Source organism: Prenolepis imparis, unplaced genomic scaffold, assembly GCF_030444845.1.
Source record: "Prenolepis imparis isolate NDT839.2.m4 unplaced genomic scaffold, iyPreImpa1.0 SCAF_1, whole genome shotgun sequence".
NCBI classification, from domain to species: domain Eukaryota; kingdom Metazoa; phylum Arthropoda; class Insecta; order Hymenoptera; family Formicidae; genus Prenolepis; species Prenolepis imparis.
The window spans coordinates 287,055-310,167 of NW_028141159.1; the positions used below are offsets into that span (position 1 = coordinate 287,055).

Here is a 23,113-nt window from a genome sequence, read left to right on the forward strand (position 1 = left end):
TCTCTCGTCTCTTGATTTATTATTTTTTATCAAACGTTAAGTGCACTAATGGCAAACAGTAGCATAGGAAGAGGGAAACTTGAAGCCTGAATTGATCCTGTTTGTAATGCTTTTGTGAATTTTCTGACATTCAATTAATGTCTCTATTCTGCCAATATGTAAAAAATTCTCTTGATTTATAATGCAGAGCATTTTAATGTTTTAAAACGGTTTTTATGATTGCGTAGCATGCAAGCAATCAAAGGATATGGTATAATTGTGAAAATATTCTAGAATTATATGTGACATTTATGTCGCGTGTTGTGAAATACGTGCAGAATCGTTTTTATTTAATTCGGAGGAATTTAATAAAATACTTTGTTCAACATGAGATTCGGAGAATCTTTTAAGAGAGAGGATATTTTATCATAAAAATATATTTTAAATACGAATGCTCAAGTGTATGCGCGCGTGTGAGTGTGAGTGTGTGTCTCGCTTTTACTATGTATTTACTATGTATACTTACATAAATTTAAATGCTATCTACAAAATCTGTTCTACGCAGAATCTAACAAATTTGGCAAATATATATTATTCAAGGTACTTATCTATACGTTTCACGTTTTATTGTTTGTAAAAATCTTTTTCGCGAGATAAAACTGAGACACACATATACACATTCTTAGTTCTAGATGAAACAGGATCTAAACAGGGTTTGAATATCTCTCGCACTAGCCCAACTCAAAGTTGATTAAAAAAATATATATATTTTGTACTTGCGTAAACTAGCAAAACTACTTTCCAGTATTTATAAGATTCTTGAAAAAGCTTTGATATATCTTCTTCCCCCTTTATTTCACATGGTGATGAAATACGTTCCGTGATTTAGCAGCCATGAATGTGACTGTGATCTAGAAAAAGCAGAAGTAAAGTAAAGTGGCAGCTACTCTACCGACTATTTCTTCACCACATGACTTCCTGCGCGTGTGTTCCTCCCCTTCCTCTTTCTTCCTCGATATATAAACGAATATGCACTAAAATAATCGAGCGCTCTTCTCTTTACACCACTCATTTTTTTTTTACTATTTGCGTTAGACGTATTTTTATTATGCTTATAGTCGCAATACGATTTAATATTCATTATTCTATTATTTTTCTTGTTTCATTTTGAAATATTTTTAAAACTGTTATGTAATTATATATATATCTCTCAGTCAAGATTAATGTTATGGAAAATATTAGAAAGAACACAAAAGTATAAAATATTACATATATAGAAGTCGCAAACAATGACTCTATATGTATCCGTGCAGTAAAAAAACTTTACGTCGACACATTGTACGCGATGTATACATGCATATACACGTGTGGGGTACACACACACACACATTATATATATATATATATATATAAATGTATAAAAAATTATTAAACGCAATCGCATATATGACATCATGGCATATATTATATGTATTATAGAAAAACATATATATATATATATTTGGCTGAGGCATTAAAATCTGCACCAATCCAATAAGAGATAAATCCGCTCTTTATACCCTCGAACATCATTGACCGAAAATTTTGTATGTATAATTTTTTTTCTTTTTAACAGCAATATTGTCTGGAGCGTATTCTCAGGTATAAATTTATATCGACACATTTGTAAATTTTATGGAATTATGTTGAAAAGTACATGCGTATATGCACGTTCATATGTTTAATATTTTAATAATTTCAATACGCGCACGCATCGATACATATATATATATGTATAGAAAGATATATCATAAATATGTTAGAGAGAAATTATTTCGAGAGATTATTTTCTTCATAACAATTGTTCATTTACTGATTTTGCCATTGTGCCTATATCAGTATCTCGAAATATTATTCATAAAGATTGTTTCGGCATAAAATTGAATTTGTACGAACAAGTTTGCGCGGATAGATCGATGACAGATTGGCAGATTTTAACACTGACGCCCCTAAACACGAGAACCAGTTGTTGGACCAAATTGCCGGCTCACGGCCGAGATGCGTTTACATTTTCTAGAGAATAATTCGCGAGAAAGAGAGCAAAAAATGAAGATAAGAAAAAATTTATTCGCACGACATTGTGGCATTTACATTTCAAAATTTAATTCGTACACTTATCTCAAAATCGATCGTAGAAATCATCTCATTTGTAATTGTATTCGACGTGAAATTGAGAATGTTACACGTTCGATTAGTAGAAATAAGTTTGTTGTATAAAAAATAGGTTTATATAATCTTCGATAAAAATTCGAAAATTTTGAGTCATGATTTTTTTATTAAAAAATCCAAGTTAATTTCTTATTTTATATATATATATATATGTAAATTATATATATAAATCGATTTCTTAGCATAATTGTATAATGTCACATTGTCAATTTTCTTGTCGAACATTTCCATATCTCTCACATTCTAATATAATTTCATCAAAGTTATCTCTGCTCACAGTAATAAATATCATAGTACATGTTATATGGCCGCGATGTTGCGTGGAGTTTGACAAAATTTTAATATTATTTTAGCGAAAGGCACATTGCTGCAAACAGTGATAATTTACTATATGAAATGTATTAATTATATGAAAAAATTTGCTCGTAACAATGTAAAGTATATTTTATTATAAGATGGAAAAAGCACAGTGTGTGGTGAATTATCTAATGCCTGGCCAAAGTATTATTATTAATGATAAATACATTGCAATTAGTTTTATAGAGTTGGCATGTGCTTTTTTTCTGATAAATATATATATATAAATATATATAATTATGAGCAGAAAAATGATAACTTGTTAGCGAAGCACATAAAAAGCAATTTTTTTTTCTTTTTTTTTTTATATATACACTGAAGTGCATTATTCTTGGGGAGATATTTTAATGGCCTCTGTACATTAGTATTAATGATATTGATATAACTGTATAAACAAAAAGCAAGAAGAGATTCTTAGAGCACATTATCGATTTCAGATAAAAAAAAAAAATGAAATATACGAAAAAATATTCTTCATCAAATGTATAAATATTACAGAATCATATATATTATATACTGATGTCTGATTATGAAGTATTGAACAAGTGTTATCAAATAAAATGTTGTAATCTGTGTTGACAATCGCCAAATGTTCTAAGCTTAACACGATCGTTAACAGATACATGCCTGTTTGAGTGATAGAGGTTTTTTGATATTTGGGGACAAAAATTATTATATATCTAAACTTTTTGTCTCCAGATACAACTGGCCAGAGGAAATCTTTTTTCATATGGCCAAGGGAAAGAGGTATATTACGAGATACATTGATATTGAGATCTTAATATTGAGAAAAATTGAAAGCATTTGTGTATATATTTTCTTAACTGACCATTACATCTATGCGATCCGATTAGATCGCAATGGAATATTTTTAAAAAATGCAATTTAAGAATGCAATAAATAAGATCTGTAGATAGACAGTCCTACTTGCTTCATTGCCATATTTAATAGTCGTAGTCGTACTATTTCACTTTGATACATTTTCTTTCTGCTTTTTCTGTTTTTTCGTTTCGATTTCGTCGATCGGCGCAGGCTTTACAAAAGGAATCTCACTTTCGTATTTGGAGGGCATGTATTCTGCCAGAACTTTTGGCATCCTGATGCCAGTTTCTGTTTGATGTACTTCTAAAATTGCACAAATTACGCGTGTTACTGCGCACATTGTTGCGTTTAACATATGGACATAATCCGTTGTAGTGTTCATTTTCTTCGTTTGACCATATCTATGGATTAAATGAGAATTTTATAAGATTCTTATAATATTGGTTATATTAGTAATATTTATATACTATTTAATGTACTGACCTTACTAGCAATCTCCTTGCTTGGTAATCCAAGCAGTTACTACACGATACAAGTTCACGGAATGCACCAGATCCAGGAAACCAGGCCTCCAAGTCTAGCTTCTTAGAAGCTGCATGATTCAATGCACCAGATACAATATTAACTATGCGATAAGGAATTTCTAAGGCCTGATAAAATTCTTCCGCATTGGAAATCATTTCTTCCATCATCTCCCAAGATTTATTGTCATAAGGTGAGGTGAGGCAGAACTGCTCTACCTATAAATAAGAAAATAATGAACATGTATCGTGCTGTTTTGTTTAATGCATGAATAATAACTAATTCTCATTTAACCCTAAGTACCTTTTCAAACTGATGTACCCTAAAAATACCTCTAGTATCTCGTCCATGAGAGCCGACTTCTTGTCTGAAGCAAGTAGAGATACCGGCATATTTGATTGGTAAAGCATTTTCAGCTATCCATTCACCCCTATGAAAAGCTGCTATTGGCTGTTCAGAGGTAGCGATGAGATATTTTTCCTCCATTTCCTTATCCTCATTACGTTCGCTACCTTTACCAATGACCTAGAATAGAAAAAAATATATAAACATTATAATTAATTATATATAATGATAGTTAAAGATAGTTAAAATCTTTATAGTAAACACAACACAAATGTACTTTGTATAATTCTTCATCAAACTGAGAAAGTTGTGCTACTTCTTGCATCGCATCTTTTCGCATAATAAATGGAGTATAAAGAGGTTCATAATCTCGTTTTAATAATTTTCTCAATGCTAATTGTATTAGAGCTTGTTGAAGAAACACTGCTGGTCCGGTAAGGAAGTAACCTCGTCCACCAGACACGCCTGTTCCGCGTTCACCATCCATTCCAGCAATCATGTGAATCAGATCAACGTGAGAGTATGTTTTCCTCTCGGTGCAGTCTCCCCAAGTTCTTTCTACCTGAGATATGAGCAGATGTGAAAAATAATAATCAATTTTTATATGTTTAATTATAAGTCGAATAAGAGAAGAGATATTCATCGATACTCATACCTTGTTCTCTTCTTCGTCATTGCTAACAGGCACGGATTCGTGTAGATGATTTCCTACTTCTCTAAGAGCGCTATTCCTTTCTGATTCAGTTGTCTTCAGGCTCTCGTCGTTTTTCTGTATCGCATCATCGATGAGACTACGTATCCTCTTAATCTGCGTCACTGTCAATATTTTCAGGCTCTCGGAAGTCAAGTCAGCGAGATTGTCAGCGATCGCTCGAGGTACGTCGTCATTATCTCCGAGTGGTTCCTTCTTCTTCATTTTCTCGCCAATCTCCTTACTACACAAGTTCTTCAGCTTATTGAAGTTGTCGGCACGATGCCGCAGCTGCCGCCAACACTTATCCTTCTCGATCACAGTATCCACCAGCTGCACATCCTTGAAACGCTTCCTCTGGTTCTCCCGGATCTTCTCCGGATCGAAACCCTTGTCCTTGCGAAAAAGATCTAGATCCAAAACCATTTTTCACGCTTTTTGATCAAACCTAGGCACAAACTTTATCTTGGAAACGTGGGAGCGGGGAACCGGAGAACACGTGGAAACCAGCTTCAACGCCGCTTCGCGGTCCCATGGTGCGGTGCGGAACAGCGTTCCCAGGTCCCGAGAGGGCGCTTATCGTATGCGTGACGCCAAATTATCGTATTTGAACTAAAATTATCGTATTTTTAAAAATATTAATAAAATAATCATTTATATATTATTTCTTATATTAGAGATAATCGCAAATAAGTTCGTTATCAATATTAGACGCTGGAAAAAAATCTTTATTCTTAAAAATTTTAATTTATTTATATTTTATTTATTCTTTAAATTCATACACATACATATATGTGTGTGTGTGAATATGAAATGTTTGCTATTTCGGAAATAACTTCCGCCGCGCGAAAAAAGTTGAATTCAACTTTCGATTGGCCACCACGTCGCTTCTTGCCGCGCAGCAAGCTTTACCGCGTCCTGTGTACAGGAGCCATATGTCAATTTGTGTTGTCGGCTGAAAAATTCTATAATTTTCTCAAATTATCGTAAATTTACGTACGATACCAAAGTGCTATCGTACATCGTACAATGGCTAAAATTATTGTACATATACGATAATTATCGTACGGATCCTAACACTGGTGCGGAACATGCGGAATGCGGAATTGGCAGAACGAAAGTTCGTTCAATCACAGACATTCCGTCAATTGCGTTCCGCTGAAATCATAGACATAAGAATACCTAGACGGAACGCAATACTGCGGGGGTGAAGCACAAAAGGTGAAGGGAATGAAATGTCTATTGACACGGATATGAGGCACCTAAGATGGCGGCGGCGGATAATTTCACGGAATGTTATCGTTGTGAATGTGTATAATGTCTCAACACAGATGTCTATACAAATCTGTGTGTCTCGATTAACGTCGTGCGACGTGAAAATAGACGCTAAATCTGAGGCATTTAAAATGGACGCAACCGTAGACCTCTCACCCCTCAGGAACTACTCCCCGCGTCTAAAAGGGTACTTTACGTTCCGTCCAGGTATTCTTACGTCCATGGCTGAAATGCATTTTCCTATGTCCCATGGAGCGGAAAACGCGGAAGCGCAATTGGCGCTGGCCATTCACAAGATTCTTTCTCATAGATCCTTTTGTTGTCTCTATCGGATCCATGGAGATAAGAATATCTGAACGGGCGCAATACTGCGGGGGTGAAGCACAAAGGGTGAAGGGAATGAAATGTCTATTGACACGGATATGAGGCATCTAAGATGGCGGCGGCGGATAATTTCACGGAATGTTATCGTTGGAATGTGTAATGTGTTCAACACAGATGTCTATACAAATCTGTGTGTCTCAATTAACGTCGTGCGACGTGAAAATAGACGCCAAATCTGAGGCATCTAAGATGGACGTGACCATGGACCCCTCTCCCCTTAGGAATTACTCCCCGCGTCTAAAAGAGTACTTTACGCTCCGTCCAGATATTCTAAGGGTGCCGTCACATGGGGCGTAACTTGCGTAAGCGTAACCAGCGGATCGCCAATCACCGAGTTATTCCGATAGAGCTCGACGAAGGGCTCTATCGGAATAACTCGGTGATTGGCGATCCGCTGGTTACGCTTACGCAAGTTACGCCCCATGTGACGGCACCCTTACGTCCATGATCGGAACAGTGTATATTATTGGCTCGCGCAGATTACGCTTCCGCGTTTTCCGTTCCATGGGACTATCCTCGGACTCGTCGGACTCTAGTCTAGTCTCTAGTCTCTAGTCTGAAGAGAGATCGTATGACAAATGGAGCTTTAGGGCCATTCCACAATAGGTTGCAAATGCTCTGTTGATGTTGACACCATAGAGATAAGAAATAAGATGATAGGAAAGTAATATATTTAACGTTACGATAAATTGTCGAGAGTATCGATTGGCTGCTATCGCTAAAAGGCCATTGCACGTACAAAAATTTTAGTCGTAATCGCAAGGCCGTAAAGGCCATTGCACGTACAAAAATTTTAGTCGTAATAGTAAGGCCGTAAGCAAATCGTCCAATCACAGTCAAGCATTCTTATAACGTTATGGTAATTCTTCTCTATGATTGGACGATTTGCTTACGGCTTTACGATTACGACTAAAATTTTTGTACGTGCAATGGCCTTAAGCAAATTGTCCAATCACAGTCAAGCATTCTTATTACGTGATGATAATTCTTCTCTATGATTGGACGATTTGCTTATGGCTTTACGATTACGACTAAAATTTTTGTACGTGAAATGGCCTTATAGGGTGAAAACCCATGGACTGAAGGTGAAAACCCATGGACTGATATTTTCCGCGTAACACGTATCGCGTAACCAATCAGAACATTCAATTCCGCGTAAAGGAAACGTGGAACGGCTCTGATTGGTTACGCGGTACGCGTTACGCGGAAAATATCAGTCCATGGGTTTTCACCCTTAAACTCTTGGAACTCTATAGAAATTTTCTATCGAGCCAATCGGCTTGAGAGTTTAAGTTTTTAAATCTTATTCAGACATAAAATTTTAGGCATTGCAATTCTTTATTTAAGCCTCGAATTTACGCGATTATTTTATTTGTACATGACGCGTGATTGAAACTTATTTCACTGTCGTATACAAAATAATAAGTATTGTAAAAAATTATTCATATGTGCTCAATATAATTATATCGTCGTTATAAATTCGCAAAAAAAACTTGTCAATCTTCTAATATCGATAACATTAGATTATAATAGAAAATTTTATTTATCATATATATTGACATATTATATTGCGTATAAGCGCGCGAAAATCGCAAAAATTTGAAACTGACGAACATTGCATGATAAGAAATCGAGAAAATAAAATCAGGTAAAAGGAGGCAGCATTATAGTGAAAATTTAAAGAATTGTGATTTAAAGAATTTCTAAAATTTGTCAATCTTGATATGGACAGAGATTTACGTTTACCGAGCGAGCGCTATTAAGAATGCGCGCGCATATCGCTGCGACGATTCAAATTCAATACATCATGATGAGAATGTAGCGTCGCGATGCGCGGCGTCTTTAGTACGTGTTCGTCGTTTCGTGCGTGTCGTTGTTACGTGAATTTTTCTCGATCCGAATTTCGTACGACGAATATATAGTCATGTTCTCCCGTTTTCCAATATAAACTTACGAGGGAACGCGCTCATAGTCGGTGTAAGTAATGAAAAATTTACACATATTATATATAGATGTTCTTGAATTTATAGTATTTACACACACACACACACACACACACACACACACACACACACAACACACACCAAATGTATAGATTATATATATTTAAGATGTAGGAATTTTCGTTCTTTATATATGGATGCATTTTTCGACGAATCTGTGTAAATTGTGAATTCTTAATGAAAAATCTTCGATAAATTAAAAACTTAGTCATTGATACTTATTAATGTTGAAAATTTAAGAAATTGCGCAGGCAAAAAGAAAGCTATATGGCGTGTAATTATTAATATTTCTTTGGAAATAAAAGTGTTTTTATAAATTAATTTAAAAATTCATATACATATACAATATATACATTGTATAATAAACAAGTGTATATTTAACTATATATTTAATTATATTTAACTATATACGCAGTGCACACTTTATACAATGTATTAATAATAATATCCAAAATTGAAAAAAATATTTCATAAAAATGCGTATTACAATTCTTTTCATTATTCATTTTTTTTTTTTAGAAATTGTAGCAGTGTTGTAGCCAATTCTATGATTGGATCAAACTTTAGGCTTTACTCGGTCAAGGGGTCACTGCATATCACCCTTTGTGATCTAAATTTGCTTATATATATAACTACAATCACGCATTATATTATAGAAAAATTAGACAGTTGATTTACTATACACGCACGCATGATTGTTTCTCAAAGTAAAAAATCGTGGCAAGCAAAATATTATAAAAAAAAGAGAGAGAAAAAGTTTTAATTTTCAATCTAACATTAAATATACAACATTGCTTAAGTTAATATTTCTAGATTTATAATAATTTTCAAAATATGTTTATCCTTTTACTAATCACATAAGTTATATTTAGCCCTGGAATATTTTTCTGGGTGAGAAAATTTATATTTGTAGATAAATTCAAGTTATAATATTGGATCGTGTAGTTACATCAATTATAATAAAATTAATCAGTTAATGAAACAAAACGAAAGAGAGAAATATTAAATATAAATGTAACATAAATTTTAAGGAATCTTTTTAGACAATGTTTTTCTTTAACAAAAGTATATTTAGTAATATAAAAGTATATTTAGATGTTAATGTTTCGCATAGAGAAGTATGATTTGTAAATTGGAAAAATATAATTTCTGGATTAATTATACCTTTGGGCATTTCGATGTTTATTTGGATTGCTATAAATACAGATACATGTGTCATTTACATGTGTTGTATGAGTACGTTCACGCATTGATAAGAGCACGTGGTGTGTTACGAGCCAGACAATTTTAGGTTCAAGGTCAGCCCACCTACAAAAGTTGGCTGACGTAAGAATAGAATATCGAGATAAAAGCTTTCAAAGTTATAATATTTGATGAGTAAATTTGATAACAATTTCTGTGTTTTATTTATGAGATGCGAATGATGCATATTGATTGAATAATATTGATAGCTTTCATCATTGATTCTCATAGTCATCCCATTATAAACTCAGAACTGGCTGTTACTGTCTACTTATTGTTACTCATCTTATATGCGTGTCTTTCTTAAAGATATAATTGATATTAATGCAAATTTGCTAAATAATAATATAGATGATAGTTTTTTCTTCATTTCCAGATGTCCGAATCCGTGAAAGTGGCAGTAAGATGTCGGCCTATGTCCAACAAGGAATTACAGCAAGGATGTCGGGTACGTTATATTTATATTATAAGGATAAAGTAACATTTCTTAATTATCATCGATACATTACTAGTATTAATATCACAAAATTTAAATCTCAATTTTAATATTTACTAATGTTAAATAATGTCATTGTAAAAGTAAGTATTAGGTAATCATAATCTGTTACACACATATGTGATGCGTGTTTAATAAGGAAAAATAATGAAATAATATCGAATATAATTGTATTCTATTTCTTTAATTGTATTGTATGTCAAAAAAATTCAAAATTTACAAATAATAAACTATATATATAAGTAATAACATATTATTAATATATGTAAATATATAAGAAGAATATAAGAAGAGCATGTGCAAATTTATGCCTTTAATTTATTTCTCGAGTAGATCGATATTTATATTAAAACAAAAAGAAAAACAATTCTAATCAATCAACTTTTAAAAGACTCAAAAATATTCATTTTATTTGCTTCATCCTGATTTGACTCACAATCAATCTGACTATAATAACGAAGAAACGCAACGTAATGCGAAGATATTCGCTTCTGTCATACAGTGTATGTGTGTATGATACATGCGTGCGTGCGTGCATACATTTATGTATTCAATTTGTAGGCTTGTTAGACAATTAGTTTTTTTATTTGGTTTATTTCCGGTCTGGAAAGCTCGCGCGAAAAACGACATTGTTATATATCGAGCGCGTTGTAGCCTAGACGACCGCATCAAAACACGCGCGCGTTTGTCTACGCCTACGCATGCAGATGTTGCACTTTTCGCTGCAACAAGATGCCACGCCGCAACGGGTTCTTCATACTTGTCACAGATTTCTCTCGATTTAGGCATACTTAAATCTTACTAAAAAAATCACGTACCTTCTGCCTTCCTTCCTCGTGGAATGATTTTTTTTTAATATAAATATATTTTTAGATATATTACATTGTATTATATATTTTTTTTTATTATATGACGTGTTTATACATATATACGTATACATATATATGTGTGTGTTGTGTGTTTGTATTTATAATATCTCACATATTTATTAAATATACATAGACAAAAGAGAGACATGTATCTTCTACAATTCTAAATATAATTTTATATTTTATAGAATTTTATTATATTTTATTATACTGATTAAAATTATATTTTTTAAATTACATGATTATATATTATACTGCATAAAATTTATTATAGATTTATTATAAATTTCGGATGATCAAATTAGATGGATTTAAGTATAATATTTCATGTTAAAAAAATTAATTAAAATTTTAAAAAATGTAAAGTTTTATTAACTATCGCATACCATTATGCGAGTCAATGCATGCAATGCAATACAGATAGCAGCGCATTTAGTAGGCGTTTATCGATGGCGTAGAATATGTGCCAAATCGATAGTGCGGCCAAGTTACTCTTTACCATCTTTCCTGTAAATGATGACATACGCGCTATCTCGTATACACACGCACACATATACCCACACATATGTATTGTATATGCCATCAATCTATACTTCTCGCTTCCAGTGATGTGACAACTCACGCGAAGAGAGTTTTGCACGTTTCAATTTTAAATTTGAGTGATTTTAAATTACTGGAATTCGAATAAAATTTTTATTTCTTTTGTTTCGTGATAGTTATTGTAATATACAAAGCCTTCCCAGATTTTTTAATCAAACATTTTTCAAAAAAAACTTATTTGTTTTCAAATATATTTAATTCCACAATTCAATTAAAGATTTCATTGTTTTTTTTTTTTTTTTCCCCCCCAATTTGATATGATTTGGAAAAATAATTTTTTTTCTGAAAAAATGCTTTGAATTAGAAAATACATGAACGCTCTACATATTGCAACAGTTATTATATATACATATATGAAAGTGTCACAACATTCTATGAGAAGCTTTAATTTAAAAATTATTTCTTCTGTCAAAAAATAAGATTCTATTCTCCATTATAATTAATATTTTATATATGTAACAGACACACATAAATATAGAATATAATAATTAATTCTATTTACTTTAGTATATTTATTTATATTTATATGTATATTTATATGAATATTTTCTGGATGAAAAAAAAGAATTTAGATTTCGTTTAAGGCATGTTAGTGCGGAACGTGGAGGTAGATATAACGAATGAAAACAGATATAACGTGCGCGTCCTCGCAGATCGCTAAATAGTTTATGTATCGATATACGTAATCCACATTAACATGCTTTACCTACAGCATTTACCTATGTATATCAAAATGAAGCGAAGTCGTTCTCCGACGAAAGAAGGCAAAAAGTATTATATTAAGAAATTAATTTAAAAAATCAATATTTACTGGAAAATTGCGTTTATATGAATGCACTTGCGAAATCATATCATTATACGTGATGATTTTTATTTTTATTTACACACTTATCACTTTTATAATTATTATTTTTACATTAATTTACTTTTATTTATAATTCTATTTATTCTTTTCATATTAGTATTTAATTAATTATTGATTATGTAATCATTTCCTACTTTCTTTCTTTTTTTTTCTTTATATACATATTTTTTATTATTTTTATTAAATTATTTAATAATTTAGTTAATAAAATATATATACACACACACACACACGCGCGCGCGATGTGCGTGCGCGCGTACACTGTAAAAAATATGTAAAGTATAAAAAAAATATGTAAAATATGTAAAGTATAAAATGAATACATTTTTATTACTTAATGTGTAATTTTACACTTGTTATTTATGTAATTTTACATATTTTTATGTAATACTTTACATATTTTTTTACAGTGTATACGTGTGTGTATGGCATAAGTGTATAGCAGCTGTTTAACAAATCGTTTATTGCAATTTTATAACCATACTAGATGATTATAGGTCGACGTATATATTTCCGTCCAAGTTTCGCAGTTAGTAATTCACATTCCTATACATAGAGTTGTATATCCGCGCAACTATCTTTTCGCGGAATTTGCCGCATAAGTGAGTCATTGCAGTTGTCATTATCAAACATATTTTTTGCTATTATACACAACAGTTTTTTTGAATGGATTTTATATCGTGGGATTACTTCAAATTATTTCGTATTGAAGTCACTCTTTATATTGAAGTCATTCTTTATGTTAATTCGTACTATTATCATGTGTTATTTATCATCTACATGAGAACTTTCTTCGAAATTTTATTAATATAACTTTAGTGTATATATATATATATACAATATACACAGGCTGTTAAAAGATTAGACTGACAAATTTTGAAGGGAAATAGAAGACATCAAAATAAACCTTTTTTATATTAATACTATTTTTCTCTACGACGTTTTTAATTTTATACTATACATGCGGTAATGAAATAGGAGTTTGTGACTTAAACATAAACAAACATATAAGTGGAAAAATTAAATTGTATTTTAATCTTAAACAAAAACGCGGAACAAATGCATAAAAGTAATTAACTCTTTTACAGTAAATGCTCAAAAATTCCTCCATTAATTTTAATACAAAGGTGACAAACTGAAAAGTCACAAACTCATATCTCATATAATGTAGTATTAAAACGTTGTAGAGAAAATTATTATTAACAAAAAATGTTTATTTTGACGTCTTCTTTCTCCCTTCAAAGTTTGTCGGTCTAATTTTTTAACACTCTGCATATATATATATATATATATATATATATATATATATATAATATACACACAATATGTATATTATTAATAATATTTCTATTTCTGCTATTTATATATTAATGCCATTTTATTATGATTAATTTATTAAATATAAGTTTAAAAAATAATGACTAAACGAATGAATGACGTTTACTATTATATCTAAAATAATTATAAAACAATGGAACGCAATTTAACTCTCTAAGAACGAAGGAGTTTCAATTTTTTAAAAAAAGTTATGGATTTATACGTGAGACATCGTCTCCTCATTTTCCTCAAAGTAATGGATTTATTGAGGTGATGGTTAAAACAGTTAAAGGTGGCCTAGAAAAATGCAAGAATTTTACTATATGGTTACTGGAATATCGCGCAACTCCATTGAAATGTGGTTTTTCACCTAGTGAGTTATCTATGGGTCGAAGAATAAAGTCTTTTCTTCCTATTTTACCTTCTCTTTTGGAGCCAAAAACTATCAATCGCGAGGTGCTCTTTTCAAGAGAGAGAGAGAGAATTCGTCGTCAAAAAGAAGATTTCGATAGACGTCATCACAAGACAGAGCGTGAAGATTTGGAAATTGGTGATCGTGTTTGGATTCGAGATTTACGTCGTTGGGGCATTGTGAAGAAACTTGCGAATCAACCAAGATCTTTCATTGTGCAGTCAGGATCGGGAGAGTACCGTCGTAACAGAAGTCACTTGCATCGTTTGGATATACCTCTTGGATACTTTGATAATATGGAGAATGTATCTGAGGAAGAAGAGTGGCATACTCCACCACAGTCTCCAGAGAAGAAGTCTTTGCATGTTGAAGAACAGGAGAAGGCTGACTTACCCATCTCAAATGGAGAAGCTGATGTTTCAACTGATGTTTCTATAGAGAACACCAATCCAGTTTGTCAAACACCTGTGAAGATGTATCCTACGCGTGATCACAAGAAGATTCACCGGTGGGGTTACGAAACCTTAGGTGGTTCGAAGCCAACAACTTCAAGATAGATCAAGAAAATTGAGAAGATAGAAGAAAGGAAATATTAATTCAAAACTGTATTTCTTTTTTTTAAAAAAAAGGAGATGTTGCATGATGTTATTGTGTACTGTATGAAATGATCTTTAGTTCATGCGTGTCGATAATGGACAGTGGCTAGGAACGGTTGCTAGGGGTTTGTTTAGATGAGTTATGTATGGTATCTTGAATAAACCAGTTAATAATACATGAAAAGTCACAAACTCATATCTCATATAATGTAGTATTAAAACGCTGTAGAGAAAATTATTATTAACAAAAAATGTTTATTTTTATATGTCTTCTTTCTCCCTTCAAAGTTTGTCGGTCTAATTTTTTAACACTGCATATATATATATATATATATATATATATATATATAATATACACACAATATGTATATTATTAATAATATTTCTATTTCTGCTATTTATATATTAATGCCATTTTATTATGATTAATTTATTAAATATAAGTTTAAAGAATAATGACTAAACGAATGAATGACGTTTACTATTATATCTAAAATAATTATAAAAATATTATAATCTCTTTTTTCTCTCTATCTATGTGAAATTTTACAATTTTTTGTAAAATTCTATAAAAAATTTTCCTATATTAAAATTCTACAAAATAATCGACCATTAGTGCGGAAAATGGGAGATATCGATTGTGCTATATCGTTTGTTGATTTTTATCATATACTATTCATTTTTCACTGTCATGTTTGTTGTAGAACATCGTGACAATCGATTCGCTGACGAAATCCTGCACCCTGGAAAGTTTCGCCGGTGGAAGTGGAAAAATTTATCAATTTGATGCCGCGTTTAGTCCATCCGCTACGACGGAATCGGTTTACGAAGATGTGGGTTCGGTTATTGTCGAGGCTGTCTTGGAGGGTTATAATGGTACCGTGTTTGCTTATGGACAAACAGGCTGCGGAAAATCATTCACCATGCGAGGATTCATCGAACGAGCGCTGGAACATTTGTTTGAGGCGACCTCCACTGCCAGTTCCGAGACAAGGTATGTATATATTCAAACATAACTTTTCCAAATCATTCAATCAATTTTTACAAACATATAATGTACGTATATACATATAGTATATACATTGACAGAGGAAGTGTAATCTCTATATATTATATCATTAATCAATTTTTATTTAATTAATTTTTTAAAATTATTGAGAAACTAAGAGAAATTGAAATAATAAATTGTAAATGTTTCTAATGAATTTATTGTACACTTGGAATACTTAAAATAAATTCAATTAAAAGTTAAATAGAATATTTTTAAAAGTTATATTTTTATTACATTTTCAAAACTCTGTTTAAAAATTTTAAAAGTTCTAATTATATATATTTTTTATGTTTAGATACTTGGCGTTGCTGAGCTATCTTGAGATCTACAATGAACGATTGCGGGATCTGTTGCAAGACGATACCGGGGAGACTCTGACTCTGAAGGAGGATCCCACAAAAGGCACATATGTCGCAGGCGGTCTGCGCGAGGTCACCGTCAAAGATGCAGCCGAATGCACCGCGTTGGTTCAGCAAGGGGATCGAAAAAGAGCAGCAGCCGCGACGAAAATGAACGCTGCCAGTTCGAGAAGTCACGCCGTTTTAACTTTGTCACTCGAAGCAATCGCCATTAATGACGATGATAAACGTGGCAACGCTATTAGAAGGGGGCGACTGCATCTGGTCGATCTTGCAGGATCTGAAAGACAAGCTAGGACCGGAGCTACAGGTGATCGTTTGAAGGAAGCTGCCAGTATCAATCTAAGCTTGTCGGCATTGGGGAATGTCATTAGTGCCTTGGCTGCTGGAAATGGAAGACATGTCCCTTATAGGTATAAAACAAGATTATTTTTCTTTGTATAAATCTTTACGCTAATCTTTTCTCAATCATTTCAATCTTTCCTTGCATAGAATAATTCATTCTATTGTTATTTTATAATATTTATATTATTTTTCTCATATAATATCTATATTTTTATAGAAACATATGTATAACGGAAAGTATAGTTACACATTATATAAAATATCATGAATAAATAAATCAAAATATTACGAATAAAAAAGAAAATATTCTTTAGGGATAGCAAGCTGACGAGACTGCTACGAGATAGTTTGGGTGGAAATGCCAGAACTTTGATGATCGCCTGTGTGAGTCCAAGCGACATCGATGCTGAAGAGACTCTCAGTACCTTGCGCTATGCCGCCCGAGCTCGTTGTATCAAGAACAAACCTATTGTTAATGAAGACCCCAAAGATGCTCTTCTCAGACAGTATCAGTTAGAACTTCAACGTTTGAAAAAGTTGCTCATTTCTAATGATCAATTAAATATTGGATTGGACTTCCAGAAGGATACAGAGGAAGAGGGAGAAAGTTTAAAAGAGAAACAATACGCCGAAGAGGTATAATAATTTTATAATTTTTTTTATTCGTCTTATTATCTTAATTTAGAAATCTAATTTTAGAAATATATATAAACTTTCTTAATAATTAAAAAAATTATCTTTTGTCATCTTAATTTCTTATATTAAATTATCCATATTAATTAATGTTATATATGGGCTTATACACGCAATATTATACAAAACACACACATATACATATGTATATATACATATATATATTTTTCCTCTATAAATTCTATAATTTATGACAGAGTTTAAATTTTATGTAAAAATGCAGTTAACACAATTTTCATCAGCATTGTTACAGAAAACTGTATGTAAAATGTAATAATAAAAGAAAATTATGAATAAAAAGGTGGAGAAACTGAGAAGAGAATGCGAAAACTCAAATTTATCGGCCCAGAAACTAAAAGAAGAACTAGAAGCCCTAAAGTCTCGGTATGAATCGGGATTAAATATGACGAAAAATAAGACTGAAAATCTTAATCAAGGAAATGAAGAGATGGATGAATCGGATAAAGAACGATTAGAAAGAAGAAGGAAGAAGAGAGAAACAGCTTTGCAAGACGTATTAAGAAGATTGGAAAAACTGACAATCGGCGGAGAGGAAATCGGGAATGTGGAACTGAAAAAGAGGAGAGAAAAAAGGAGGAAGAAGCTAGAAGCTCTTGTAGGAGCGTTAGAAGCTAACGCCGCTAATGATAGTGTCTTCCAAGTATATGGCCAACTCAGGTTTGTTAATTTTCAATGCATTATATTTAATATATATTTAGCTTGATAGAGAGAGCAATTCAATTTTTAGTGCAATTATGCTCTTTCACGCAATTATACTCAAATTTTAATATATTCATAATACACGTACGCAATTTATTGATACATTTAACAGATCGACAGAAGACGCGCTGAAAAGGATGGCGAAGCGAGTGAAGCAACTAGAAGCCGAAGCGGCGGATCTCCAGGCATCTTGGGATGCCGAGCGTCGCGAGCTTCTTCGAAGGGAATTATTGACATCTCAATTGTGTGATCTCATGATACCCTATCTTCGTCCGGGCTGTCCTTTTCGAGATATCACGGCGATGAGAGAGGCGGCAACATGGTGCGACGAATTAGGACGATGGCGATTGCCAGACGTGTCTCCTCACATTCCTCTACCTCCAGCCGCCCCCCCTGTTACACGGGGGGATGTTCTTCTTCTGACCGGAAATTCATCTAAGGCGGATCTCAATAATAATAGTAATAACAGTGATGAGGACGAGAGTGATCAAGATAATGATAACGAGAGAAATAGTAAAGGCATAGAAAAAAAAAAGGGTTGGGATATCGTGGACAGTTATTTCCGGAGGAGTAGAGTGGATACTCTCTTGGCACACGCGAGAGAAGCAAAAACTTTTCGTGAGTATATTACAATATATTGTATGCCATACTTTTTTTATATTGTATATTATACAATATATGTTATACTCTTTCTAATATTATACTCATTATATTATTTACTTTTATTATGTATTATATGTTTTTCTCATCACACACACATACACATGCTTTTATTTTATCTCTCTACCAAAAAATATTCGAGAAATTTAAAAATATCGATTGTGTTAGATTTGTCAGCATTTTCATATGTCTTCAACGGATAAATAGATATAACAATACAAAATCGTTAGATTTAGAAAAAGGTAGTTTTTGTAAAGATTTTATTAATTTGGATTTTGTGTAACAACTAATAATAATAACATGAATATATTTCAGAACCGGGGAGTCGTCTGAGCAGATCCGGCGGCTCGGAAGACTCGATGTCGATCGCGGATAGCGGCGGCTATCTGCAGCTAAACGCGCTGAATTTACAAAGTAGCGCGCCGGTGCGCGGAGACAGCAGCTACAGTCCGAATCAGCATAGATCGGCGATTCGCGGTGGCTGGGTTCACGATGAACAACCCAATCGGCATATCTACAATTCTTTTATCAACACCACGAAGAAGCCTCCTCCAAGGATACTGGAAGCCTTACCCTCGTACCCCCACGACGAAGTGCCTTTCAAATCACCTGTTCGCCTCGGCAAGGAAGAATTAAAGTAAGTTTATTTAAATAAATTATAATAAAATTGATCAAGTAAATTTAAATAAGTTGATAAATTTTTTTTTAATTCTGAGAATTTTTGTTCGAATTTTTGCTCTAGTAATTTATTAATTTATTAAAAATTTACTACAGTTCAAATTCTTAATAAATTTAAATAAATTGCATCTATAAAACTTTAGTTAAATTTTATTAAAATTATCGTTTTTTATAATTATAGTTTTTTTTAATTATAGTTTTATTATAATAAAATTATAGTTTTTTTTAAAATTATAGTTTTATTATATTTAGTCAATTTATTTTGTTAATTTTTTGTGTATGTATGTGATCTTTTATTTAAATTTATAGTTTATGTATTATATATAAAAAATATATAAAAATATATATAAATATATATATCGCATATACATATATACTTTTAATACTAGGATGTCTGAACGAGGAATGCCGTCGAAATTGCTGTGCAACAACGATACCTTTACCAGTCATCATCCATTTCACGTCGAGCACGCCTACTCGCCGACTTATTGATGAGATATTTGATAACTTTTAACAAATCTCACCAAATACCTTGGCTGTGTGTTACAAAAGATTAGAAGAATTATACGGAAAATGATATAAGGTATGTTTATTCAAAGATGCATTTAGGAGAAAAGATAATAAATTTTTTAGAAAAAAATGAATTTTCATATTTGTTAAACAATCAGTCATTAGATCAATTGCGCTATAAATTAACTAATGGTCAATATTAACAAAATATATATAATTCTAAAAACTTTTTTCTTTGCTGTAAACTTATCTCTGCAGACGCGTGATAAAAAGTTTCAAATAGACTGTAATTATACTTGTATTATGATTTTTTTAGATTTATTAAGATTATTTAAGATTTTTAATCAAGCTTGCAATATTTTTTTTAATTTGTCCAGCAAAAATATTTAATAATATAAGCAAGGCGTTATATCATAATATTGATTTTTCCTAAGTAAAAATTAGTAAATAAGCTTACTTGATAATTATGCTATTGTAATTTAATAAATAATAATTCTATTCCTAATCTAATATAATATAATCAATGTAATAATTTTCTCTCTCTCTCTCTCTCTCTCTCTCTCTCTCTCTCTCTCTCTCTCTCTCTCTCTCTCTCTCTCTCTCTCCATTTTTTTCGTTCTTTTACATAATCTTAATTTTTGAATGTTTTGAAGAAAACAAATAAACACGTTTTCTATTTCAGTATGATAAAACATTTCATGTAGGGTTAATATAATTCTTTAACAATTGTAATTATTACTCAATTTGAAGACGTTCTATCTCCAGGATACTTATCTTGACCTCAAATTGTTTGATTCTAATTTATGAAAGCTTAACAATATGTCTAGTGAAACGATCTAAATATTCCACTTGACGAATTTCACAGTAAGCCGATTTGTGATGAAAGTCCAACTTTTTATTGCGTCTGTTAAAAGGTGCGAGAATAGAGATACTAAAATAAAATTTTGAACATTATATAACTCCTGGTAATAATATGTAAAATGCTTAAATTCCATCGCAAAGTATGAATTGCTTAAAATAAACTTATAAACTATTAAAATAATTATGTAGTTATATAATATTATTATAATTATGTGTAATTATGTAATTATATAATAATATTTTAATTAAATTGCATTTATTTTTAAAATTTGAGAGAGAGCGAGAGAGAGAGAGAGAGAGAGAGAGAGAGAGAGAGAGAGAGAGAGAGAGAGAGAGAGAGAGAGATTGTTTCAATTATAATAATTTTTTTTAAATCAAAAAAATTTTTATAATTTTTTAATGATGTTCACTACCGAAAAATCTGAACAATCTTTATCACGCATAATAAAGCTGTACGCAGATCTCTCTCTGAATTGTTCTCTATTAATTTAATCAGGCAAAAAAATCTTGCGCAATTACCTTAAGTTATGTCCATCTTTCTTTATCCATCCATCTTTATATGTATATGTATATGTGTATATAATGCCGTCATAAATGATGATTTCTATGAATCCTAGGTTCAAGAAGCAGAGATCAAGCTGAAAGAAATGTCAAGGCAGCACCGACAATATTAAAAATTAATGAATAATGGATCAAACTTCAATCTGTGAGACGCTGTGCCTTCGATATCTTACAAAAGGTGACTTAAGAATTTTCTCTCAACTTTCGCGCTTACTTAAAGTTTATATTAAAAGAAAGTAAACATTTGCAAGATATATTTGAAACGAGCATGTTACATGAGAAATTTTACATGAGAAATGGGTAGAATTTACATAAGATGTTATTACAAGTTTGTTTAATAGTGATATTTTTATATCTCTCCCATGATAATGTACCTGAGATTTGCCTTTTTTAAAACGTACCTAAAATATAAAAATTGAAAAACAAATTATAAAACAATTTTAAAATTGTTACTTATATAGGATGATTAATGAAAAAGCAGTCAGATATTATAGCTCTAGATATCTCACAAATATTATATTAATATTATTTTTATTAGGAGATTATATAAATTACAAATAAAATAGAAAACAATCGATAGTTTTGCAGATTGTTTATCGTATTCACGATCTTTGGATACATTGTTGAATTACTCAATTTATCATATTGTTGGATATGTATAATAGCTGAATAATTGCTGATTTCTTATATCGATATCGTTCTTCGTCCTTATGCTTGCCAAAAAAGGACCAAAATTACAAAAAATGCTAATCTTTATACATATAATAATGGTTTAGAAAGCGATGTGTATAAAGATTTACATATTTATAAATAAAAAAAGAAATGTATATCCATAAGAATATATTATAAAAGAGATGCTGTGATCTAATCTGTTAATATGTAATATAATACAAAATGTTCCAAAGAAGTTTTAATTAAAAGGATATTTGTGATTCAAGAAGCGCCTATATAAAACAATTCCTTCATAATCCACCAAATCAGAGAGTGTATGATGTATATTTATTTACTTATAATTGTTTACTTTTATTACAGTTATAATGTATAATATATGTTATAATGTCACTATTATTAATGTCATTATATATATCGAACCGCCGGTTTATATTACTATTAAATACATTTATTTATTCTTTACACACAGTATGTATTGCATATTTTATTCTCGCGAATAATGAGAATCATATTCGTTGAAGCTTATAATAAATAAAAAACAAAGTATCGTGTGACATTGTAAATACATATATTATACACTTTATTGATGCATATATAATGACTGTCTGCAAAAACATTACTTCAATCTTTCGAGCAAGAAATTAGAGAACAAAGGAAACTTTTCAACTAAAAAGAAAAAACAAAAGAAAAACAGGAAAGAAAAGAAAAAGAAGAAGAAAAGAGAGTACGACAACTTACATAATGCTGGTTTCCGAATGTGGAGAAATCGATATGATAATATGATAAAAATGTAGTTTTCACACGGAGTAATTTACAAAGCGAAAGCCGTTATGCGGCGTTGCAGAATATCTAAGAGAGATATTAATTAACCTAACATATATTAATTATATATCATTCTTCTATAATTATCAAGCAATAAGAAAGATAGGAAGATAAGATAAGAAGGAATTGATTATGTTCGTTTTGTTAATCAGCATCATATCCAAGATGGAATTAATATGTAAACAACATTGTAATGCG

The 23,113-nt window shown here is 31.4% G+C and overlaps 2 protein-coding genes across 2 annotated transcripts; one reads left to right on the plus strand and one right to left on the minus strand.

Moving 5' to 3' along the window:
• Positions 1 to 3,326: 3,326 nt before the first annotated feature.
• On the minus strand, positions 3,327 to 5,489 carry Serrs (Seryl-tRNA synthetase). The gene is made up of 5 exons (XM_083045095.1): positions 4,889 to 5,489; positions 4,511 to 4,795; positions 4,192 to 4,413; positions 3,850 to 4,106; positions 3,327 to 3,767 (listed from the first exon to the last, which is right to left on the minus strand). The coding sequence occupies exons 1-5, from the start codon at positions 5,348 to 5,350 to the stop codon at positions 3,512 to 3,514; spliced, it is 1,482 nt and encodes a 493-aa protein (XP_082901221.1). The 5' UTR covers positions 5,351 to 5,489; the 3' UTR covers positions 3,327 to 3,511.
• A 2,853-nt stretch (positions 5,490 to 8,342) lies between these two features.
• LOC145940182 (osmotic avoidance abnormal protein 3) lies at positions 8,343 to 22,323 on the plus strand. Its single transcript, XM_083045102.1, has 10 exons — positions 8,343 to 8,560; positions 10,205 to 10,276; positions 15,688 to 15,977; positions 16,330 to 16,806; positions 17,053 to 17,374; positions 17,733 to 18,109; positions 18,264 to 18,769; positions 19,127 to 19,448; positions 19,879 to 20,072; positions 21,478 to 22,323. Exons 2-9 carry the CDS (start codon positions 10,205 to 10,207, stop codon positions 19,979 to 19,981), a joined length of 2,469 nt encoding a protein of 822 aa, XP_082901228.1. The 5' UTR covers positions 8,343 to 8,560; the 3' UTR covers positions 19,982 to 20,072; positions 21,478 to 22,323.
• Positions 22,324 to 23,113: the final 790 nt, after the last annotated feature.